This window comes from Corythoichthys intestinalis, chromosome 12 (genome assembly GCF_030265065.1).
Source record: "Corythoichthys intestinalis isolate RoL2023-P3 chromosome 12, ASM3026506v1, whole genome shotgun sequence".
Classification (NCBI taxonomy): Eukaryota; Metazoa; Chordata; class Actinopteri; order Syngnathiformes; family Syngnathidae; genus Corythoichthys; species Corythoichthys intestinalis.
The window spans coordinates 51,564,154-51,591,147 of record NC_080406.1 but is presented as its reverse complement, the minus strand read 5'-3'; the positions used below and the strand labels follow the sequence as shown (position 1 = coordinate 51,591,147).

Genomic DNA, 26,994 nt, shown 5'->3' with positions numbered 1-26,994 from the left:
TACAATACTCAAACTAATTTTTATCATGTTCAAATGTTCAAGCCTTCTAATATATATGTTTTTCTCCATTTAAAAAGCCCATGATATTTATTTCCCCTCATTTTTATGAGGCACGAGCGTGCATTCCCCGTGCGTGAACGCACACGAAGGCCACCCACGACGAAGTGAATGACATGTCATTCATAATTCATCGTGCCAGTCCGCGCGGGTTATTTTTTTTTTTTTAAGATCAATATTTTATTCCTCACGCTCGTTTGCGCGTCTACGTGGAGTCGCTGTTCATCCCCAAGAAGTGCAAACTAGACAAAGACAAGAAGAAGCATCCCTCCGTGGTAGCGTTCAATTATTCAGATACAAAGAATTTAGTTTTTTTTTTTTTTTTTTTTTTTTTAAACAAAACATGCTTTCAACTCAGCATGAAAATTCCACTGTGAAGTCCTAATTATTTCAATAAATGACAAAACCTATACGCGTAAATAATAATCAAAAACAGTCATTTAAAAAAAAGAGAGAAAGATGTAAATAACATTCATCAAGGCGGGGTATTTTTTCCTGTTAATGAGCATGCATCCATTGATAAGTAAAAAAAAAGTATCACAAATTCTTATTTGTGCGTTTGTGGATATTTGCAGAAACGTGAAGTTAATATTGCAACAGTTTGAACATAAATATTTTTCTGGTTATTATTTGAACGTTCCCTCTCATTTCAAGTCATTTTAAATGATGATTTATGATTTATATATATATATATATATATATATATATATATATATATATATATATATATATATATATATATATATATATATATATATATATTTTTTTTTTTTTTTTAACTTTTCTTTTCTAGTTTTATGGTAAGGCTGCTGCCAAAAAGTGATGACAACGAACCCTCCTTGGTAGGATGCCATGACTCAAACAGCTAGATGCAAACAGTCAAAGCTGCAGCAAATATATAGTTGAACATATAATGATCTGCTTTTAAGCTTGGGAGACTCAAGCAAATAACTCACTACAATGGTAGGGAACTACTTTAAAAAGGAAAGGTAGTGAAATAATTACAAAAACAGTGGTGGAGGGCAGAACGCTGAAAATGATTATTTTTAGAAGCACTTTGGAAAATAAGGGAGAATGAAAACAACTTATAAGAACAGGTGGAAAATAACTTTCAAACATGAAAGGAAATAACACAACAGGGAAAAAGTAAACTGTAAAAGTGCGCGTGTGTGTGTGTGTGTGTGGGGGGGGGGGGGTAAAGTGAGAGAGGGGGTGGTGGTCGGGGGCTGCTAAAACACTGAAAAACTGTCCCTGTGGAACAGTGGGTGTGGGTGGTGCATGGTGTAAAGGAACTTTATAGCTCAGTCAGACTGAATATTAGAATTGAAGAAAAAAAATACGCAAGTACTGTATAGTTAATTATTAAGTAAATTCAAATGTTTATCATTGCATAAATGTAATAGCAAAAATATGAATGATAGATGATTTAATGTAGTTTGACTTAATATTTACAATCCATCATCATCATTATCATCACCATCAGTAGCAGCAGCGGCATCACCAGCACCATGTATCACCATGTTTCACATGATTTGTGTTGTGGAGATAGTCAGATGGTTGCCACACATACAGTCCTGCGTGCTTGGGAGCTTTACAAACTAAAAACTTAGACTTCCGTGACACATGTGTATCAAATATGTGTTTTATTAGTAGTGTGTGTATATGTTTTTTTTTTTTTTTTTTTTTTTTTATTATTATAATGGCTAATCAATGTACGTTTGTAAAACGTCACCAAATATTCACAAAGAGTACACTTATGCAGTGATTGTTCTTTAAGCCATGGACACAAACAACATCTATTACTATAAAGCACCTTCACTTTCAAACCGTGTTTCAAAGAACACTACATAACCTTTACAAGAGCGAAAGCAAGTTTGGGTCATACAGGCGTTGTTTGTGTGTGTGTGTGTGTGTGTGGGGGGGGGTGATGACAATGAGTTAGCAGGAACAATTTTAGAACAATAAGAAAAACATTTTATGAAGAATGGAAATACAAACTGGAGCCGCAGAAACAACATAGGCGTACTTTTAAGCGGTGCATAGGGGATTCTCAAAAATTGAAAAGAAAACACTTGATATGTAAATTATGTTCCATGATGAGAAAAATGTGCTCACTTCCGCATATTGTCTTTTAGAAGAGGGAAGAAAATAATTTCTGAAAACTTTTTGGAAAAACTTCAACACAGTGAGGATTAAAAGTGAAAGAAGTACAGTTGTGCCTCGACTTATGAACGTCTCTAAAAACAGAATTTTCAGGTTAAGAGAGGTTTGACGGGAAAATATTGCCTCATGTTATGAAGAGGTTTACTGAATGTAACATACCTACAGTATAGCTGCTCTGCCATTGGCTATTGCCTAGCATTCCTGTGGCATCCAATTGGCTAAGACGGACCTCTAGTGTATGTGCATCCCAGCGTCCTCTTCATTCGCCTCTCATGTTCCAACAGCTTACATGAGTGTATTAACTTTTATTCTTTACTCTATTCTTGTTTTTGTTTGTTTTTTTAACATCATGCACAACTCTGATTTTATGTTTATTGTGCAATAATTTAATTGTAACATTTATTTGTTACATGTTTTAATGCATTTTTATGCATTATAAAAGATTTATGTCGGAATTTTGGGGGGTTTGGAGCAGATTAGGGCATTTACATGGAAAATGCGCCTCTACTTACAGAATTTTCAGGTTACGAAACTACTTCCTGAAACAATAAATTTTGTATGTTGAGGTACCACTGTAGTTAGAACATTGAGGGGAAAGTATATAGTTGGGAATCATAAGAAGAAATGTTTTCATAAGAAGTAATCTTACAATGATATAATCTAGGGAAATCGATGTGGACAAAACATTTAGTGCAGTGAGAAGCATAAAACGGTACTGCTGGATCTGGTACTATGTTTACGAAAGTGGAAATGATTAGAAAACAATGAGAGGAAGAGTGGGAAATTATTGGAAGAGTGGAAACATTTAGTTAAGAGTGGGGATAATGCTTGTAAAGTAGAAGCAGAATTATGTGCAAAATGGGTTTTGGGACACACACACACACGCCCACAAAAATCCAAAGAGAACTGAGATGGGGTCCACTCGCTGGTTTAATAGATGACATTAGAAGCGACGCCCCTTCCGTATCTCCCTCCTACCTCCGTCCTTCCTACCTCCCCCTTTGTTTCTCCTCCTTCTTCTGTCATTCACTCATTGAGCGGCGCGCATGCAGGCACTCATTGAAAGTGACTCTGATCACAAATCTGATCCAAAGCAACTCCACGGTCACGGAACATGCCGAGCCCCGTCGTGCACATCTGCAGCTCTTAAAAAAACGGAGAAGAACGTCGTTTGGTTCCGGTTCTGGAAGAACAAAAAACGCGCATTTACACTTGCAACTTTTTGGATCACCAGATCAGCTTTGAGTGTGATCCGTCCGGGCGCCGAACTTAACCAAACCCAGCCCTGGATTCACTACTGCTGATCAATGGACAGAACCTCCTCGGCGGCCAACAGCGCTACCAACACGCCGTGAACGGTGAGTATGAAGGCGGGCAATCGGAGCCCCGCAGCCGCCTACACGACCACCTGCTCAGCTCCCGGCCGGTACCGATACACAAAGACCAAAACTGACCTGATGGCGTTCAAATGTTAGCCCCCTTCAAAAATAACAGACAAACTATTTTTATTTTGACGTCATTATTAACACGATCCAAATTATAGTTAGTTTTGATTGTTGTTCATTCGCGTTAGGTTTACAACATAAAAACACTACACTAAAATGTTAAAATAAATTGTATGAACGCCCTGTAAAACTTGTGCTAAAAATTTTTTTTTTTCAAATTTGATGTAATTTGCAATGTGTATTATAACGTGCAATTCAGTTAATTTTAAAGTAAATCTGGCAGTGTTTGCTACAAGCATAATGCGTTGACACGCGCAAGTTAAGAATATAAACTTTTATTTGAAACTCATTACGTCCCTTCAAAACCATTTGTAATAATAAAAAAAATAATGTCAAGAAATAGTGAGGATTAACATAAAAAAGAGCACTCCGACGAGTAAAACTAACTGAGACATGACCACAAAAGGCCTCCAAATGCGAATTTACTATCCAAATGAATCACAAATCTAACTTGTCATGTAACAAAAAATGTTAAACAGTGTAGTAATAGCCGATAAACGCAATAAAATTTCGAAAAATGATTTTTAAGCGTGTGAGCAGCAATGCGTATTTATAACAAACACTTTACTTCGCAAAATGAGAACTTTCAAATGTCTCCTCGTAATATTTTAACCTCTGAAATCAAGTCTCTTTGTCACCTCACATGAATCTGAAATAATATAATATTGAAATAGTAATAATAATAATAATAATAATAATTATTATTATTATTATTGTTAATAATTGTTATTGTTAATTATGCATAAATTGGTTGAATACAATTACTTCTGCCGGTTTCTGCCAAGCACTACTCAAAACATCAACAATTATATTTAATTTTTTTGAATATTATTTAGATTTTTTTTCTCCAATTTTATTAAATTGATAACAAGAACTAAAACATCCTCTCTCCATTAATTGTGTGAACTATACAAAACAGTCAAATAAATAATCTCACACGTCACATAGAGTATATTTCACATACTTTAATTTTCACTGCTAACTTGAGGACCAGCACAATTTTCTGCCTTCAGATTAATGTAATTGATAAACACAACTTTTATAAGAATTTTTAGTACAAGATTCACTATGACCCAAAGGACTTTAAGTTTGTCCCTCATTTGACCAATTCATTAGAAACAATCGCAAAATCTAATGAAGTACCAGAAAATTCTTTCAAAGTAAAAAAGTATATTCATACAAAATAAAAATGTTTACTTTAACTGAACAATGTAAGCAAGGCATTCTTATAACATCAGGTGTATTATTGTGCCTGCAGTTTGCCAAGTCATCATACGGTATTTGTAATATTTTTGGTTGATTTTTTTCTTTGTTGTTCAAAATATTACTCTAATTTATACTCTCAGTATGATGTACGGCTACGAACTGCAAGAAAAATAATAAACATTCCTTAAATTTCAGAATTATTATTTTTAAAAGCCCTCTCATTACACATAAACTATGTTAATATACATTACACATGGAACACATGCACATAGTTGGCTTTCTCTTTGTAACTGTAGCATCTTTTACAGTGTGCATTGTCAACATGTGTGCCACTGTATGTGTGGCCCTTGTGTGTGGGGTGGTGCTGGTGTTTGTGTGTGTGTGTGTGTGTGTGTGTGTGTGTGTGTGTGTGTGTGTGTGTATGCAGTATGTGTGAAAGACAGAGAGCGAGAGGGAGAGAGTCCAAAAGTTCCCGTTCTCTTAAAATATATGAAAAATACTGTACTTGGCATCAGCTAAATATTGACATATACAATGAAATTTAAAGGAAACATGTTTTTACAAACAATATAAGTAGTTGTGCGCAAGTAGTAACAACATAGTAAGTGGGTTAGCTGTGGAGAAAATATTTGATGAGAAAGAGAAAAATTGAGATCAGTTTTGGATTCCACACCCATAAATTAGTTTAATCCAACTGTCAGAGCTAAAACATTTTTCAAAATAGTTGCTCAGTATATTTGAACATTTCCAAATAGTTATATTGTTCCCAAAATGAACTATTTTATTGACCCTTCCTTTTTTTTATGTGTTGCTACAGGCTGTTAAGTTTAACATCTCGGCATTTGTTACATTTTGCTTTATGGGGCGCGAATCCAGTGTGCAGAGGAACAAAGGAGGGAAAACAAGGCAGGCAAACAAGGGAGTTGGTGTGGGATCTTAACAAAAAGGTTCCCATTCAAAAAAAAGCAGTGTGAAACCAAAAGAAAAAATATAAAATAAAAAAACTCACTATTAAAATGGGCGAGGAAAAGGAAAGAGGCAGGTATATGAACTACAATGTGTAAGGCGCACAACATAGACAACATAAATGCACATACACAAGAAGATCAGTAACAGGTGGGTGACACAAAAGATAGAAGGGAAGCAGATTGGTCAGATACATAAGGAGCGGGGTGACAACAGGTGAAGCTCAATGTGGGGATCTGTGTGTTTTATATATATACAGTAGATGTATATATACTCTATACTGTAAATATATACAGTACTGTATACTGTATATGTATATATATACATTTATATGGCGGAAAACACTCAGGTGACTTGAAGTTCTGCTCTGAGACCCCCAATTTGGTCAACTTTCAAAATTGTCTGATATGCATGTGTGATACATCATTGGAAAGCTTAAAATCTCAATTTTCCGGGGGAAGAAAAATTTTGAACAGGAGTGCATTTTTTCAAGGAAAAAAAAAGTTTTTTAAACAGCAAAACCCTATCTGGAGGTGAGAGCACGTGAGAGCAGAATTACAGACGCCATGACTTTAACGAGATATTATCGCGTAATTACCTTGTTTCTATTAAAAAACTCCATGTCACATGTATCACCGAGTGTCAAGACACAGCTGTGAATGGCCACAGCCCGATTTTGGGGGGATTTTATCAGTGAAACATGGTAATATAACAAAAGGGTTGCGATGCAGAAATCGCAGACATCAAGGGGTGGTCGAGATTTTCTTTCTCGTACATTTACCCTTTTAAACTTTTTTTTTTTCAATTTTTCTTTGTTTGGATCGATTATTTAAAATATTGGGGAAAATGCGACGGTAACGAAAAAATACAATTAAGCGATAGGTATGAGGTAGATATCCGTGACTTATTTACAGACACCATTTTTTTCATTGTGACGTAATTTGTTTAAAAGTTTAAAATATGCGAATCAATAATTTTTTAAAGTTTTTTTTTTTTTAAACAAAATATTAGACATCAATTAATGATTATAAGCTAAAAATGACATTTTGAATATTAAATATAATTACTTACCTTGTTTTCATGGCTGGGTTGAAACAAAAATTGTTGCACGACGTCTGTAAACAGGAGTTTCCAGGGTAAAATGGGAAAATTAAAAATAGTTTGGGGACTTAATGCGCCATGAATCTGCTATGGCAGCATTAGACATATTGTTCTATCAGACACAACTGTTGTTTTGTCTTAAAATACAGCAGTTTCTTTTACAGAGGAGTGCAAAAACAGAAACTACTTTTTCAGTCTTGTCTTTGTTTTCCGCCATATACAGTATATGTATATATACTGTATATACTGTAAAAATATACAGTACTCTACACAAGTATATATTGTAATTATATATATATGTATACACACACACGAAATGCGGCGAAAACAAAAAACAAAAAACGGAACATTTATATATTCTACATAACTATGTATACTGTATGTCCCTGTATGTGGATGCACGACCTCCAAGTCAGTGTTGGTTAAACTACAACTTGTGAGACGCAAGCGTCCTACAGGGAATGTTAATGCTGCTTGCCTGTGAATTCAAATTACCAATAAAATCTCATCTGAAATGTGAGATTAGACATTGAACCACCGTTATCGTTTCTGGAGGTTGAACAATATATCTGCCGGCCGATAAATGGACTTTTTTCTAACATTGGCCATCGGCTGATTAACAAAAAAAATAAGCCGATAAAAAGTATTGTATTTTGATCCGGCATCTGTGTGGGCAACTGTGGCCGCCGTTGACTGACAGTGGGACCCCGGAAGGACCCCGTAGCAGCTTGTATTTTGATCCGGCATCTGTGTGGGCAACTGTGGCCGCCGTTGACTGACGGTGGGACCCCGGAAGGACCCCGTAGCAGCTTGAAGGCAGTGTCGTTACATGACGGGCTACTGGATTGATTGCTTCTGCGTATGTGCGAAACGACCCCATTTTCTCTTGAGCGATAACAGCAGATAAAGACATGTACGTGTTAGATTAAACAATAAAAAAATGCATTTTTCTATTTTTTGGGGATAATTTATCTTTTTTAAACCATCCCATGATAATGCAATAGATAGAAGTAAACACAATGCTTTCAAATGTTGAATCTGTTTTAATATACAGTACAGGCCAAAAGTTTGGACACACTTCATTCAATGCAACACAAATGAATGCCTATCCTGAAATTTCTTTCGTAACAAGAGACAATATTGTCCAGTTGAGACGTAGCTTAACCTGAAAATTCTGTATGTAGAGACATTTGTAAGTAGAGGTTAGTTAATGCCACTGTATTTATTTCAAAATGTCATTTTTTTATTGAACTTTGACCATTTTGGGGTTTCATAGTACTTGCTGAGGACAATGGTGTGAGAAGTGGGGTGCTAAGGGTGCTGCAGCACCCCCTGGTGTTGGGGGAAAAATGAGTGTTTTGGTTCATTCTTTGGGGGGGTGGGTTGTAAATAAATAAATAAATTAGGGCTGTCAAAATCGCGTTAACAGGCGGTAATTAATTTTTTAAATTAATCACTGTTATGACGGCAAGCCGTTAATGTGGATCCAAAAACACAGACCAGGAGATCAATAGAGCAAATGTTTGTGTTTAATTAGTATAACAAAGGGAGCACGCTAGAAAACGCGAATGTAACAAGTACAACTTAGGGAGCACGCTAGAAAACGCGGATATAACAAGTACAACTTAGGGAGCATGCTAGAAAACGCGGATATAACAAGATATACCTGTAACTAAAAGAGCACCCAAGATGGCGTGAATATAACAGAGTACAAAATCCTAACTACAAAATCCAGAAGAGCACAAAAGTAAATAAGATCAAACCAGAACACGACCAAAGAACGTCGGAAGGCACCGAGGATGACGATGAGCACACAGCGGTAAGCAAGGCAGGAACAAGCATATGCAATAGTCCGACACTCGCAGACGGTGACAGGAGTCCTTAAATAATGAGCGTTCCTAATGCGCCACAGGTGTGCGGCCACGGCCCCGCCCATCCAGCTGAATCAGATGCTGGAAAGAAAAAACAACTGAGAAGGCATACAGATATGACAATCACGTTAAAATATTTGACGCAATTAACGCACATGCCCCGCTCAAACAGATTAAAATGACAGCAGTGTCATGTCCATTTGTTACTTGTGTTTTTTGTCTCCCTCTGCTGGCACTTGGGTGCGACTGATTTTAATCACCATGAGCATTGTGTAATTATTGACATCAACAATGGCGAGCTACTAGTTTATTTTTTGATTGAAAAGTTTACAAATTTTAGTAAAACGAAAACATTAAGAGGGGTTTTAATGTAAAATTTCTATAACTTGTACTAACATTTATCTTTTAAGATGTACTTAAAAGATAAACTTATGTACAGTATGTTGAATGTATACAGTATATCCGTCTTGTCTTATCTTTCCATTCCAACAATAATTTACAGAAAAATATGGCATATTTCATAGATGGTTTGAATTGTGATTAATTACGATTAATTAATTTTTAAGCTGTGATTAACTCGATTAAAAAATGTTATCGTTTGACAGCCCTAAAATAAATAAATAAATGAATAAAACACATTGAAACATTAGTGTATTTAACTTTTGGGATTAAATATATAAATTGAGAAACTTTTTTTGTTGATAACATGGTCACCACCTGACACATTGCTTGCTAACGGGTCACATTGACGAAGGTGCTATTGGAACAGAAACGTTAACTGTTGACAGAGGAGGCGTTAACATGGCCCAATAACGAATTAGCGATTTTTTCATTACAAAAATAGTGAAATAAATTTTTGTTTTTGTGCCATATTGACTCCCCTGTCAACAGTTAACTTTTTTAAGCTTTGGTTTCTTCAAATAGGTAAGACATTCTTGCATTGTAGCCACATTATTATTAGTTGTTGCTGTTGAGTTGAGTTGCAGAGTGCTGTTGGATTTCAATTTATTTTAGTGTTGTGAAAGGGGGGTATTAAACCTAGGTTTATTGGCCCTTTTAGTTTTCAAATGTGTTTGTGTTTCATTTCGCCGTCTAGCAGCGGGTATTTGCATTATAATACAGGCTCTTTTATTTCCAAAGCAAAACTCCAACACACACTGTAGGTGAACCAAAACACTGTCTTTGTAGTAGACAAGTAGTAGTACGTACGAACTGTCATTGTTTGCATACTATCCTCATTAAAATATGAAAACCTATAAATGTTTGAGTAGTTTTAGTTAAAGCAGAAACTATTTTTTCATCTGTGTTATTTTGACAAAGATCAGATCACATTTGATTGTGATTTTATGCAGAAATGTGAGAAATTCCAAAAGGTTCAGATACTTTATAACCACAGTAGACTATCGTGCATGTGTGTGAACTGCCACTGTGCACGCCTTGTATGGAGAAAACTCAAGAGCATGACAAATTTGGACCGAAATGGCTGTTTATGGATGGGAAAAAATTAAAAAAAGATTTTCAGCACCTTCTGCTGAGAGGTGAGTGACTTCCAGTGCTCCTGGCTGAGTGTGTATAATCATAAAAAGAAGCCCCGCGTTTGTTGGTTTGGTAGACCTAGACCGAATTAATCCTTTAATTGTCATGTCATCATTGTGAATTTGAAACTGTTGAAACAAAATTTTTTTAATCGCCTTTTGTAATCTACGTGCTTTAAAAAAGTATATCGGCCTCAAACATTGGCTTACAAAATCGGCTTTAGATATCGGCAATCGGATGGAAAAGTTTTTCAGATATCGGTATTCGCCTCGGCATTTGAAAATCCCATATCGCTCTACCTCTAATTGTTTCTAATAATTCTTATATATTATATAATTAATCCTCGTATAACAAACATTCATATGGCTTTGGTGTATAAGAGTCTGACAGGAAAGTGACCTTTAGCGTAGGAGATTAAAAAAAATTTTGGCTTGTTTTTATGCTCCTTCCTGCCTCATTTTATCAGCAGTGACAAGAATTAACCAATGGCTCCATAATCCGATAAAAGTGCATCTTACTCAGGGAAGAGGGTTTCTTTTATCTCTGCTATCTGTGCTAATAATTGATAAGCTTCAATTGCTGCTCACATAGAAACGGGTGATGTAACTCTGTACTTGTTGCCAGCTTTTTGTCCTATTTATTACTTAATTCATGCCGTACAATAATAAACAATTGTTACATCACTATGGAACCGGATAGCTCTTATGCATCAAAACAAACATCGTGCCAATTAGTTTGTCATTCAGAGAAGGATATTTTTTCAAATAAAAAACAAAACCTTGGTATTTTATTCTCATACAGCAATAAATTGGAAAATGTGTTCTGAACTTGTGCTTATCAAAAAGACATTACAGTCTCTCGGCTGATACGTAAGAGGGCTTCTTATCGCTGCTTTATTAACTGCTTTAACGATCACACGCCCCATTTGGCGACTGATTCGGGGATGCATCCGGGGGGCGATAACACTGTTAAAAGGTTGCTCGATTTCCTCGTTGATGCGTCGTACGTGCCATTATTCGCTTATCAAGTCGTAAAAAAGACGGCGCAAAAGAAAAGGAGTTGCCCAACAAGGCACATAAAGTGTAGATCACCATTTTTATCAGTTGCTTGATGTTTGGGTAATATTGCACAGATAATAATAAACATTATTATTTACTCAGGTCATGTCGTAATATCTAGACATGGGTGTACGTCCACGGTGACTCAGCATTTTAGCAGGAATAGTGGCGCGAAATGCATCGATGAACCTTTCACATTGGCAATCGACAACCGTTGTTTTTTGGGTAATCATATGGTTGGAGAAGTATTCTTTTTTTTCCCAAAGCATTTTTGATTGTCTCAAGGCCAAACAACCGAAGATCACATATTGCTACTTGAAAGAAAACTTGTAATCGCCAAGGTGCACCAATGCTACAGTCTCTCAATTTTTCCCCAAATGGGGATGTGTTATAGCCGTACCAATTTTTTTTTAAGTGTGTGAGACAGCCTCCACTGTGAAGGAGAAAACCAACATGTGTTGGAGTGTAACCGAGATGACTGACACGTCACACCATCCACCACTCCAATGACAAACTTGAGTTTTTTCCGCTAGAAAGAATTAGATGTCTGTTGTAGTATCAAAATAGACCTGTGAGAGGCAGCAATGGAAAAGTAAATAGAAGAAGTAGAGCAGGGGTGCTCATTATGTCGATCGCGAGCTATCAGTCGATTGCAATACTAGTGTGGGTAGATCGTGGCATCAAAATAAATAGATAAATAAATAAAATATATATGTATATGGCGGAAAACAAGTTCCGCTCTGAGACCTTCAATTTGGCCAACTTTCAAAACTGTCCAAAATGCATGTGTGATACATCATTGGAAAGCTTAAAATCTCAATTTTCCTGGGAACAAATATTTTGAACAGGAAGGCATTTAAAAAAAAAAAAAAAAGTTTTTGAACAGCAAAACCCTAATTGGAGGCGAGAGCACGCGAGAGCAGAATTAAAGACGCCAGGATTTTAACGAGATATTATCACGTACTTACCTTGTTTCGATCCAAGAACTCCATATAGCATGTATCACCGAGTGGCAAGACACAGCTGTGAATGGCCAGAGCTGGATTTTTGGCGGATTTTATCGGTGAAACATGGTGACATAACAAGGGTCGTGGTGCAGAATTCACAGACAACAAAGAGTGGTTGAGATTTTGTTTTTCATATAGTTACCCTTTTAAACGTTTTTTTTTTCAATTCTTTTTGTTTGGATCGATTATTTATCATCTAACATATTGGGGAATACGGACAGTAACAAAAAAAACACAATTAAGCGATAGTTATGAGGTAGACATCCGTGACTTTTTTACAGACGCCAAATTTTTTATTGTGACGCAATTCGTTTAAAAGTTTAAAATATGCGAGTGAATAATTTTTTTAAGTTTTTTTTTTTTTTTTGTTAAACTGAAATTTAGACATCAATTAATGATTCTAAGCTAAAAAGGACAGACATTTTGAATGATAAATATAATTACTTACCTTCTTTTTATGGCTAGGTTGAAACAAAAACGGTTGCAACGGGGGTTTTCAGGGTAAAACGGACAAATTAAAAATAGTTCGGAGGCTTCGTGTGCTATGAATCTGCTATGGCAGCATTTACACATATTGTTCTATCAAACACAACAGTTCTTTTGGCTTAAAATACAGCAGTTTATTTTAAAGAGGGGTGCAAGAGCAGAAACTGCTTTTTCAGTCTTGTCTGTGCTTTCCGCCATATATATTTTGAATGTACATAGATAATTATGTTGTGTGAGCAACATACTGTGGTACTTTAACATACGAACGCATCAACATACGATCCTTTCGAAATCCGACGTAAAATTTGACACGTCATTTGTCTTGACATATAACGACATGCTCGAAATACGACGATTAATGACAGCGTTGCAATTTCACCGTTTTCCCACCAAACGGACCCAAGACGGATTTTCTTGTGAAAGAAATCAACATGGGTCCCAAGAAGTTTAGTGCAGGTGGTGGAAAAAGGTGACGCTTACCAGTGAAATTAAAATAGAAATGATAGAAAAATATGAGCGCGCTGTGCGTGTCAGTGGCTCGGAATATGTCTACAATCTCAATGGTCCTCCTCCGACCTCCGTTCGCCAGTCTTTATAAATTAAGCTAAGAATTATTATTATTGAAACATCAGCAAGCTTCGACAGGTTTTTAATCATTTAATTCAGAACTTGTTCAACACAACACGGCTACTGTCCGCAGTAGCCGACGCAACAACAGAACATGGAAAGTGAAAGTAAAAACTCACAGTGCATTTAGGAACAGCATGCAATAAACAACTGCCACATTAGAACCCTATTCAGTACATTATTGTTGTTATTATTATTATTAGGGATGTCTCAATCTGATCACGTAATCGGAAATTGGGCCAACTGCGTCATTTTTCAGAGGATCGGAATCTGGTGAAAAGGATCGGGTTTTTAATTTAAAAAAATAAATAAATAAATATATATATATATATATATATATATATATATACAAAATACATATACATAAATATATATTTATGTTTTTCTGCTTCATGCTCGTACAGCTTCTCACTTTCCCTCCTGTTGCTGTTCTTGGTCAGCAGTACCCTGGAGTTACATATTTAAAGTTAACAATGATTGACAGGGGTGTAACTTTTATCTTGCCAGAGAAGCTTGGTAGCTCTACCATCAAAGGTAGAGCCTCATCAAACCCCCATCAATGTGTTAATCATCATTTAGCTTGTTTACCACTAGGTGTTGTGTGGCAACTCATTGTGTAAGTGAGAGGCTGTTCTCCGCAGTGTGAGTGTCAAAGCATGAATGGATTTGATTGGACTCACTCAATGAAGCATTTCATAAAGATAAGCATAAGCATATTCTTGTATAAAAATAATTCACATTAAGAAGGCAGCATGGTGGGACAGTAACACGTAAATTTTTTATTATTTTTTTAACAACACTTTTTTTCAGTATCAAATCAGGACTCAGTATCAGCAGATTCTCAAAATGATCTGACCCGGACTCAGGTGCAAAAATATACAATTGGAAGATTCCTAATTGTTATATTCTTATTTTCTTATTTGAATTGATAATTTATTTGTTTTGCTATGTGTAATTGCTATTTGTAATTGTACCTGCAGTACTTATGAAGGATTTAGCATAGTTTTTTGGGCTGTGGAACAAATTAATCGAATTATAATGTATTCTTATGGGAAAATCCCACATGAAATACGATCGTTTCGACTTACAAACCAGGTCCAGGAACGATTTAAATTCGTATGTAGCGGTGACACTGTATGTGGTCATGATCGGTAAAGCTTTGACCAAATTTACCAAATAACTTAAAACAGCAAGGAAAAACAAAAGTACCCTCACAAGCAGGCACTTCCTCTCAGGGTGACTATGAGTCACAATAATTTCTGGAATGCAGTTTGAGGAATCTGAAGCTAATTATTTGGGAGAGGGTCTGTGCTGTGGCTATTGTGGTTGTTTTTTTTTGTTGGTGTTGGTTATTGTATCACAAGATTACTCAAGTTTGTGTGCCAGCAAACTAACAAGCAATGGTAGTTTGGTGAGTTTAGGATAAATTGTGTACTGACCTTTCGTTTGAAATTCCAGCAGACTTTGTTTTGCTTGGTTAAAAACAAAACAAAACAAAACAAAACAAAATATGATCTAATTGTTGGGAGATTAGAGACAACGATGCTGGATTAGGATGATGACGAAGATGAAGTTGTGTTCAGGTTAGATGGCAAGATGTCGGCAACAACTAGCTAGCTCTTGATAGGCATCATCAAGATAGAACAACAGGTCAGGACCTGTCATAGACGACATACAGTAGATGAAATCTCCAAGTTATTACTTTTGGAATAATAGCTCTCGGTTAGCCTAACTAAAAAGTTTGACATTTTAAAGTGCAAACGACAAACCTTTACAATTACATATGCATCACTTGCAAATGACCGATTGTTTCTTTGATTTTCGCAAAATGAATGATACAATTACCGGTATATTATGGTCTTTAAATTATCTCAAAAGGATTTGAAAATTAAAACAAGGATTTAATTCATTTACATTGTTATTTTTGGCTAGGATGAAGATAGTGATCCTATCTTAAAGAGAGCAACCAGGCTCTGTTTTAAACATATAAAATATAGACAAGGACAAGACAAGAAAGACAAGGGCAGACGGGAGAAGCATATGCTTATCAATACCCGTCCCCCTACAGCCAAGGACGCACAATCAAACATGGTAGAGTTGCATACATCACATTCCATGAGCTTTTTTGTTTTTTTTCTTTTTCACATGAATTATCTTCCCAAAAGTGATAAAAGTATTTATTGATTGGTGAATGTATTTGTCTTAATAAAACACTTAAGATCTCTGCATTTTCCCTCTGTATATAGAAAAAAAAAACATTTTTGTTCTAAGTCCTTCTCGAAAAATTTGCATATTGTGATAAAGTTTATTATTTTCGGTAATGTACTGATAAACATTAGACTTTCATATACTGTATTTTAAAGATTTATTACACACAACTGAAGTAGTTCAAGCCTTTTATTGTTTCAATATTGATGATTTTGGCAAAAAAGTCAAGAAAAAACAAAAATCCCTAGCTCAAAAAATTAGCATATCATGAAAAGGTACTCTAAAGAAGCTACTAACCTAATCGTCTGAATCAACTAATTAACTTAAAACCCCTGCGAAAGATTCCTGTGGCTTTTAAAAACTCCCAGCCTGGTTCATTACTCAAAACCGCAATCATGGGCAAGACTGCCGACCTGACTGCTGTCCAGAAGGCCATCATTGACACCTTCAAGCAAGAGGCTAAGACACAGAAAGAAATTTCTGAGCAAATAGGCTGTTCCCAGAGTGCTATATCAAGGCACCTCAGTGGGAAGTCTGTGAAGGTTGACTTTTTTGTTTTAAAAAACACTTTTTTGTATTGGTCGGATGAAATATGCTAATTTTTGAGATAGGGATTTTTGTTTTTTCTTGACTTTTTTGCGAAAGTCATCAATATTAAAACAATAAAAGGCTTGAACTACTTCAGTTGTGCGTAATGAATCTAAAATATATGAAAGTCTAATGTTTATCAGTACATTACAGAAAATAATGAACTTTATCACAATATGCTAATTTTCTGAGATGGACTGGCATATAAATATATATTATAAAGCAGAAAACTTTAATTCAACATAATGCCTAATCAGAATTGGCAGAGGTAATTGTTTTTCCATGCAGGGTTTGGACAGCTGGTGCATGAAAAAGTGCAGAGGGGCTAAAAAATGTGAGTTGCATGGAGCACTTTCTAATCAAATGGTCATGAGAGTCAGTTCAGATAATTAGCATCTATTCTCATTTGCACTGACGAATCGATGGAAAAAGTCACACTTTGTTTTCACCCTCCATTTCCACCCCTAATAGACAAATACAATCCCGTAAATATCTCATCTCCTCATCTTGCTCACCGCTTCTCTTTCGTCACACATGCCAGCAGATACTGTGCTACTAATGATGACAAAAGATGAAAGTCTATTTGGCCCGAAAATAAGCTTGGCTCAGTTTCTGATGCATTAGACTGTATTAGACACACATACAGTTTCACACAAGCATACACATGCACACGAGTTGCCTGGCTCTGCCAGACTATTCTCCCTGTATTTTTCAAACACTGAGAGTATAGTCTGGGAACCAGCCCATTAACGGCCTCTTGAGCATGTACAAAATCAATCGACAAATCGGATTCGTTTATTTGCGTGACGTGTTCTTAACGAGCAACGTCAGTCTTGCGCGTCGAAAGTCGTCTCCAACACAGATGGTGAACGGGCCGAGAATATGTGCCAATCCACGGTAAAGTCCGTTTTAAATGACCAAAAACACATCGACACGAGTCATTGACAACAGTCTGTCTCGTGCTAGCCATGTTGAATAAACTCCGCTCTCTTCGTATGTTTACTTCCGCGCGCAAGTCCCTCGTCCTTCCCTCGTCATTTTACTAACGTCACGTCTGCCCATCGCTGATTGGTCCACTCCGCTGTCTGTTTGCTGTGGCTTGCTCCGCCCTGGAAATTGTATCCGCGGGAATGGTGGCCAGACTCAATAGTTGGAACAGCGGTGAGTCTGGTGTACCAGGCAAGCACACGAGCACTCAGGTGTTTTATTTTGTACTGTTATCCTGTGAATCTCTGCCCCATTTGTCTGTAGAAATCAAGATTATATAAAAAAAAAAAAAAACTAGGCCTGCAAGCAGGACTGAGCCCTCGCAGTTTGGTGCAACTCGGCGGCACCCAGCTGAGGGTGGTGGGATATCGTCCCCCTCTCATCATCTCCTGAGAAACTAACATGTGCTTGAAACACACATCTTTGTGTTGTGGACATGGCCGACAGAGCTGTTTTTTTACATCTTGAGATGAGAAATACATTCACACACTAAGGTGAAAAAAACCCCATTGAAGAGGGTCCTACAAAAAGGAGGTGTTTCTGAGCTGTGCAGCCACACCCTTTTTCAAAACCAAAATGAATCTTCTAATTAGGCCAATTTGACAAAGTGTTCCAAATTATCCTTTAAGAAATCCGCTTACTCTTAATAGCGAACAAAGGGTCGTCATTGCAACAGACAGAGACAAGTGAACATGGGCCTTTAAATATAGTATTACAAAAGGTCTTATAACTGACCAACCTGAAAGGAACTGGACATGTTAGTAAACGAGTGACTTTCTGTCGCCACTGGTTGGCGCTGTAGTCTTGATGCAGATGACCCCTACAGGACCTTTGAGATTACGAATCTCATCAAGTAAGGGGAACTATGGTGCACATATGTTGTATATTTGCCAAGTTATGACTGTTCAAAATTTGTGTTGAGACAAAATGGCGACAGTCTTTTTTCACTTTCCTGTTTGGACCCCTCTACTTCAACGAAATGTCAGTATTTTTCATCAGGCACCTGAACACATGTCTTAAGGCCCCTCTGATGCTGGTTTGAGGTCAATTATTCTTTTTCCCTTGGAAGAGGGGGCTGTCTAAGGGCGTTTCCTCTTCCCAGCAGGGGGTGCCAGGCCTTACGGGTAATTTTTCAGTGCAGTCGTGTTCAGGCTGGGATACCTCTCATACATGCCAAATATGAAAAAGACTGAATCTTCAAACAGGGAATTATTAGTCATTAACTGAAATTTGCATGTTGCCAAAAAAATGGCTGACTTTGGCACCCCACCCAGGTCAGGGCCGTGAATGAAAGCTCACCATTTTGATAACTTTAGATCTCATATGTCTCATGAACAGGCTCACCCATTTTTAGGACGATCCAATTTACTCCCTTGGCGCCAATGTCTCAAATATGCACCCTGTAAATTGATAAAATTTCACATTCAATCCAAAATAACCTGATTTGGTTTTGGGATATGGTTCCAAGTGACTTTTTGGTGCAGGTTTGCACAAGGTATCGACTCCCCAATTTACATTGCTTTACATTGAAAAAACCTAGTAGGAGAGGCCTTTTTGAAAAATTTAAGGGCAAAAATGCAATTCTTTTAGAACACTATAACTTAGGTCGATGAAAACATTGTAACTAATCACACAATGACCAGACAATGACTCAAAGAACCTTGAAGATTTGTGCATTAAGACCTGCGGTATGAACCTAGCCTTAGACTAGACTAGCCTAGCCTAGCCTTAGACTAGGTTCTGATCGCAGGTTTTAATGCAGAAATCTGATTTCTTTTTTGAGTTTTTCCGACTCGAGTGAGGCATTAACTTGACGGGAAAAATCGCATAAAAGTGGACCAGTTCAAATCTAATCTAGGTCACTTTCGTATGTGGTTAAAATCTGCCCCAGGCCACATTTTTCCAGAATGTGGCTGCGGTCTGAACTATCAAGTCCCCCAAATCGGAATATATGCAGAAATTATGTAAGCAAAGAGCGCGAGAGACAGGGCGCTACAATAGCTTAGTTTGAACGCGGCTTTTGTGGAAGGGCAGGCTTGACAACTGTCATAAAAAAAATTAAAATGGGTTGAGGATAAGCCTGTGAATGCTCGGTTTTCTCTCTGCTCCAAAGGAGCAACATTTAAAGATTACTTACACGGCCGGGAGTTGGTGCAAACAGTCCGTATGTGTGTGTGTGCGTCATGTGTAGTCATTTGTTTTGATGCTCCTGCGAATGCGGGTCAGTTTGCTCAGCAAGTCTCGGACTGCGAATTATTGCGCATGTGTGAGACTTGAACGGGCTCAATGGACAAAGGCAGTCTCAACAGGCACGCCAAAAAAACAGATATGACAAAAAATCAGATTTGTTAATTAAGACCTGCGGTATGAACCTAGCCTACGTGTGCCCGCCCCTGGGGGGTCTAAAGAGACTGCAATAATTTTCGTGATGGAAGACAACCAAAAAATTAATGGATAAAAGTAAAACATATAATTGATAAGACAAAAAAATAAAACAAAATGTTCCTTCTAAAAGTACAGTATTTTGTTTTTGTGTCTGCATGTTTTCAATCTTCATTTAGATACACAATGAAAATTTCTCAGTCAAGCTCAATAACATTATACAATGATTACACGATAAGTGAGATGTCAGAAGAAAATTCTCTATGATGGAACACAAGATCATTACACCTGAAGAACAAGAAGTGTAAAAATAAGTGCAAAACACAACTACTTACATGTTCGTTCTCTAAATGTAAGTCTGGCATTTTTTCCGAAATGGTTCACAACTACTATTATTCAATTTAGAGCCATAACTCTAAATCCCCACACAGTTACGTAATGTTTTACATGAATTATTTTGCAATGCTTAAGTGGACTTACACATAACATTATGAAACATTTAATTATGGATCTGTTGGATGCTAAGAGTGCCCTATTAGGTTTAACTCAGACATCACACAACCATAATATTTTTGTGTTAGTGTATTGCTATTGTATAATAATAGAAAATTATTCGAATAATACATATTGCTACTTTCTGTATGCCCCTAGCATCTTTCTCTCTGGCTGGAGCTCCACTGGGGGTCTGGAAGAGGATGGAGAGAGGAGGGGAGAGTCCCGTCACACAGGACAGTCCCGAGCGCAGAGGTGGCAGCCCGGACCTTGGTAGCCTGCCCCCACCTGGCAAGAAGGGCCGCACTGAACTCAATGGCAGCCCTACAGGGCCCCGTCTACGGCAAAATGGGGCGCTCCTAAGACCCCTTGGAGGTAAGCGATGTTCTGAGGCTCTAGGAAAAACATGGTTGAGCGATTATGTTAAAAGTGCTCAAAGATAGACTTCAATTCCTGCTCCATTCATTGGTGACTGACACGTTACAATTTTATGCTAGTTATGTTTTGTATACACAAAAAGCCACATTCGAATTTTGTTAGAAGGGACACTTTTCATTTTTGCTTTGTTATATCGAAACCGGTTGACATCTACACAACCTGTGAAAATGCCAAACAACCCAATCAAATTCTGAATATGACTAGAGTTTTCCGACAATGACTTTTTAACCGATATTCCGATATTGTCCCACTCCAAAAATTTGAAACCGATATCAAATCAATACTGATATATGCTGTTGTGTAATTAACATATTATGGCTAATTGTAGTGCGATGCCCCAGTGGTTGCTTTAATAATGATCTCACCCACATAACAAATCCCAAACACCTTAGTTTGGAGACATCTAATGGACAATAAGCACAACTGCTGTGACCAGCTCTCGTACAAAGCAGTACACTTCAGCGTGTATACAGTATGCTGGTTCTGGAGGCTTACCCCCCCCCCCCGGGATAATAGTAACAGCTTTTTCTTCATTGAACTGGGTTGTTAGCAGTGTCCAACCCCACCTAGAGAAATGGATTGCACTTAGTCAGGCCTCGACCTTCAGACCTGTCTAACTTGTGTGTCCCACCTGAGGACTAAGCTCCTGTTGGTAAGGTCACTGAGGCACGCAACCCCCCTGACCACAATTAGGTGGCAATCCTTTAAGGGGGTAAACTGAACAATGAAATAAATAAAATATCCTTTGTCCAGGTTTTTTATCTAACAAAATAACCGGGTCGGGGATGAGATCCTGCCCCAAGTGGAGGAGTTCAAGTATCTAGGAGTCTTGTTCACAAGTGAGGGTGGGAGGGAGCGGGAGATCGACAGACGGAGCGGTGCAGCGTCTGAAGTTATGCGGACTCTGCACCGGTCCGTAGTGGTGAAGAAGAATCTGAGCCGAAAGGTGAAGCTCTTGATTTATCTGTCAATCTACGTTCCTACCTTCACCTATGGTCACGAGCTGTGGGTCGTGACCGAAAGAACAAGATCCCGGATACAAGTGGCCGCAATGAGTTTCCTCCGCAGGGTATCCGGGCTCTCCCCTAGAGATAGGGTGAGAAGCTCGGTCATCTGGGAGGGACTCAGCGTCGAGCCACTACTCCTCCGCGTTGAGAGGAGCCAGCTGAGCTGGATCGGGCATCTGGTTCGGATGCCTCCTGGACACCTCCCTAGAGAGGTGTTCCGGGCATGTCCCACCGGCGGGACGACCCAGAACACGCTGGAGAAACTATGTCTCTCGGCTGGCCTGGGAACGCCTTGGGATCTCGCTGGAGGAGCTGGTTGAAGTGGTTGGGGAGAGGGAAGTGTGGGCTTCCCTGTTAAAGCTGCTTCCCCCGCAACCCGATCCCAGAGTAAGCGGAATATGATGGATGGATGGACAACATAACATATATCTTAACTGGATGACCTAATTCTCATATAAATTGTAACCTGAGAACTAAAAAGTAGTCTTGTACAAACAACCCAATGCCAAGCAATGCCAACAAACAACAACAAACACACAAACAACAAATGCCAAATAATAAAAATACTTCTCAAGCTAAACCACAAGAGATATAGAACAAAACATTTTATCTTTTTTTTTTGTTTTGTTTTGTTAGCAATCAAACAGTTCAAAAACCTCCCTTCACTCCACTCCACTCTACAACAACAATCTCCCACTTGCCTTTGCAAAAACTCACAAATTCATCCATGTATCATGTAAAGTTATTTGTTATTGACTTCTCATGGGCCAATTTACATTTTCTCTCTGTGAGCTGCAGCAAGCTAGAGTGGAAAATAAGGGAGATGGCTTTGTAAAAACCATTGTTATTTAACAAAACAAAGCAGTGCAGAACTACAGTCTGGGGTGGGGCTTTACGTAGGGGTCTGTCAAACACCGATCATTTGTCTTCAGTCTATCATGTAAAGTGAACATGGACTTATTTCTGTGCTTGTTGTGACTCAGAAAACGCAACTGCTTCTTCAAAATCTTCCCACTCCGTGGCCACTCTGAAACCTGACACGACATTGTCTGGCGATTTCTCGGCTCATTTACATTCTAACAGTGATTGGATGTTTACTGGGGGCTGTGCGCGCTTTACTGTGTGCGCGCGCTGACCATCCTGTGATCAATACACACAGAGTGGAGGGAAAGAGAGATGAGAGAGAACAGATGCTATATTGTCTTGGTGTCCCCTTTTCAGCTGATTTTTTTCCCACCACTGCAGGTTAATCTGTCAACTTTTCATGTATTAATTTTGTGAGTATATTAAAAATGTGCTTTCTCAAATTCTAAAATGTTGATTTAAGGGGGTAATACATTTATTTGAGGGAGCACTGCCCCCTCTTGCCCCTGCGTAGAACAGGGGTCAGTACAAAGGCAGAAGGCTTCTACCTTCACTTTGAAGGCAACATGCGCATTGGCCCATAACCGATAAATCAAAAAACCAATGTCGATATTATCTGATATTATTTTAAAATGCTTTTATTGACCGATATGATAAACTACCGTATAATATCGGACAACTTTAAATACGAACGTAGTTTGGGAAGAAAATAATCCTTCAATAAAAAGACTTCAGGCCGCAAATCAGTTTGCCAAATAAGTATTTACTTGCACGAGTTCTGAGTTTTTAAAATTGTCTTCAAATTGGCGTAAGATTGAAGTAATCTCCTTCAAACTGGTTTTCAGTTGAATTTCTAGTCAAACACTGAAGTCATAAACTTCCAAACCGAGACATATTTGTGGGAAAAAAAAGTTTTTCAAGTCTCACTTGAAAGGTTCAAGCACCGTCATACCAAAAGCGTACCACACAGTACAGTCATCAAAGGTTGTAAAGTACAACATTTTGAAATATTATTCACATTTCAATTATTTCCTCTGATAAATCTGACAGTTGTGAGTCTACCTGTGAGGTTTCCTTGTAGTCTGTTTGACCTTTGAACTCAAGCGCCTCTGTCGAGAAGGTATGTCGCTTTACCACGACAAAGCATGGAAGACAGGTCTCAACATATAAATGTGATTGCAGCAAATATGATTTACGCAGACCAGTGTGGATTATCGATCTAAAAGCTTTCAAAGAGTGAGATTTACTCTTATTTATGCACGTGTGCACGCTGCTGCCATATGTTTGCCCCCAGTTTCATCCCAAAGAGTCATGTTCCCTTTGACTCACGCTAAAATTAGAAGGACATTTATACATTTGGCCGCTCCTCCCCAATATTTATCATAAAACATTCCTGGGGTTCTTTTCCCGGAATGCCAAACATAAAATTGAGCAGTTTTGCGGCGACAGAGTGGCTTCGACCTCAGGTTGAAGAGGTCATCGAAGCAAGGCGGAGCTTAGATGGGACGCAAGGAAAAAGGTGACGATGAAGGAGGAAGGGGTTTCCCGTTGTAGGAATAACGACAACATTTTCCTTCTGTACAGGAAACTGGACGTGTCTCGGCCAAAACCGCGCTGCCGCAGCAAAGTCACACACACACACATCTTATTTTAAACACCCCTCATACATATTAGCGGGATTAGAGGTTTGAGGCCACGTCGTATCATCCAAACCAGAGCATTCAGTGGCGAGCGAGGCCGAGCACAACAAGAACCAAGAGAGAGTGAGAGAGAAGGGAGTGTGTTGACAGTTATATTTCCCTGTTGGGGAAAAATTCACTTACTCCAATTGGCACGGCGCTCCGGTGTGTAATTCACTCCATGAGCGCCTGGAGGGCCCGCGAGTGGAGTGATTAATGAGGGGAAATAGAAATATAGGAATTGACTGATTAAAACAATGAGCTGGATCGAGCTGAAGTGGGGGGGGGGGCAGCTGGGGTGGGGGGACTAATGCTACGGTGCATTATTAGTGTTGGGCCGTTGCCTAACACTCTCAAGTCAATCATGTCCACACACACAGCTTTCATGAGGTGCCATCTGACAGGTGACTACACAACAATACCCTTTCATAAATGGGGAGGAGGGTAGAGTTATTTTGGGTAGACATCCTTGAAAGACCTTTATAGGAGCAGAGAGGGACAGGCAGTGTCAGCAATAAAAAAAAATTTAAAAAAAAAAAAAAAAAAAAAAAGGAAAGTTGGAAAGCTTAAAATCTCAGTTTTCTGGGTGAAGAAAAAATTTGAACAGGAGGGCATTTAAAAAAAATATTAAACCCTTAAACCTTAACTAGAGGTGAGAGTATGAGAGAGCATAATTAAGGACACCATGAGTTTAACTAGATATTATCGCGTACTTACCTTGTTTCGATCCGAAAACTCTGTGTAGCATGTCTCACCGAGTGTCAATACACAGCTGTGAATGGCCACAGCTGGACTTTCTGGGGATTTTATGGGTGAAACACGGTAATATAACAAAGGCCGCGATGCAGAAATCGCAGACATCAAGCAGTGGATGAGATTTTTTTCCCCATATATTTACCCTTTTAAACGTTTTTTTTTTTTTTTTTTAATCAATTTTTCTTTGTTTGGATCGATAATTCATCATCTAAAATATCGGTGAAAATGCGACAGTAACAAAAAAACAGAATTAAGTTATAGTTATGAGGTAGCTATCCATGACCTATTTACGAACACTATTTTTTTCATTGTGATGTAATTTGTTTAAAAGCTTAAAATATGCGAGTGAATGATTTTATAAAGTGTTTTTTTTTTTTAAACTACATGTTAGACATCAATTATTGATTCTAAGCTAAAAATGATAGACATTTCAAATAATAAATATAATTGCTTACCTTCATTTTATGGCTAGGTTAAAACAAAAGCGGTTGAGTGGTGTCTGTAAACAGGGGTCTCCAGGGTAAAACGGACATATTAAAAATAGTTTGTGGGCTTAATGCGCAATGAAACTGCTATGGCAGCATATAGACATATTGTCCTATCAAACACAACAGTTTTGGCTTAAAATCCAGCTGTGTTTTTTAAAGAGGGGTGCAAGAGCAGAAACTGCGCTCTCTCTCTTGCTCTCTCTCGTTTTCTCTCTCTCTCTCTACATACAGTATATATATCTGTAGTAGAAAACACTCAGGTGACTTGAAGTTCCGCTGTGAGACCCCCAATTTTGCCAAATTTCAAAACTGTCCTATATGCATGTGTGATACATCATTGGAAAGCTTCAAATCTCAATTTTCTGGGGGAAGAAAAATTTTGAACAGGAGGGCATTTAAAACAAAAAAAAAATTACAGCAAAACCCTAACTGGAAGTGAGAGCACTCGAGAGCATAATTGAAAATGCCATGATTTTAACGAGATATTATTGCGTACTTACCTAGAGGAAAAATGTAATGACTCTATTGCAGTACAGAGTAGCGGAGAGTAGAGTCCCTTCTCCATAAATCTACTCAAGCAAAAGTAAAAAAGCATGGTGTGGTAAAACTTTTCTTAAGAAGTACAATTTTCTCAAAATGTTACTCAAGTAAATGTAATGTGTTACTGCCCATCGCTGGACAGGTCCTTTTCTTGGCAAACCATTTTGGCTTGTTGAGAATGTGCACGTAAATTGAACACCTTTTTATTATGTGAATGCAGGATGTTCAGAGTGTCTTTTTTTATGCATCTTCTCTCATGATAACAGATGATATAACCATACGGTACTTACTTTTCTTAATCTTAATGACTCTTATAATCTTAATTATTGTTGTTTTTTTAATGACTCATCCGCTAGGTCTGATGATTCCCGTCTACTGTGTGGTGGAACAGGCGGATGGAGGGATCCAGGTGGACGGATGTGACGGACGGGAGGAACACGCAGAGTTTGTTCTGGTGCGGAAGGACATTCTCTTTTCCCAGCTGGTGGAGACAGCACTTCTGGCCCTCGGCTACTCGCACAGCTCAGCCGCACAAGCTCATGGTCAGTCTCATACATCTCTTGATCAACAACATTTTAATCGCTGAACAATATTTGTCATGTTGAAGTGCCACCCATACATTCAGCGGTGGGTATTAACACGGTATATTTACTCTCTTACAGTTACTTGAGTAACTTTTCTGAGAAAATGTACTTCTTAGTTTTACCATACAATACTTTTTACTTTTACTTGAGTAAATTTTTGTAGAAGAAACCCTATTCTTACTCCGCTGCTTTGGGCTACACTAGAGTCGTTACATTTTTGCTGTTTATTCTACATATTGACTTTATTTTTGCTAGGGATGCTGACAGTAGCGCTACTTGTTTCACCAATGAGATGTCGCAACAATAAACACATCACTCAATTATACCATTCAGAGGTAACAATGTTTTTTCTCCATTAGAGTGCACTCATGCTCTTTGGACGGGTCATAGTGTTCTGG

At 38.0% G+C, this 26,994-nt stretch overlaps 1 protein-coding gene across 2 annotated transcripts in view; it reads left to right on the top strand.

The window, feature by feature from the left end:
* Positions 1-3,273: 3,273 nt before the first annotated feature.
* The window catches only part of satb2 (SATB homeobox 2), an 87,489-nt gene continuing 63,768 nt past the window's right edge, over positions 3,274-26,994 (top strand). For both annotated transcript variants that reach the window (XM_057852241.1, XM_057852240.1), the window contains exons 1-3: positions 3,274-3,578; positions 20,400-20,615; positions 26,369-26,554. In XM_057852241.1, the coding sequence (XP_057708224.1) occupies positions 20,444-20,615; positions 26,369-26,554 (358 nt within the window). In that variant the 5' untranslated portion in view covers positions 3,274-3,578; positions 20,400-20,443. The remainder of the gene's footprint in view (positions 3,579-20,399; positions 20,616-26,368; positions 26,555-26,994) is intronic.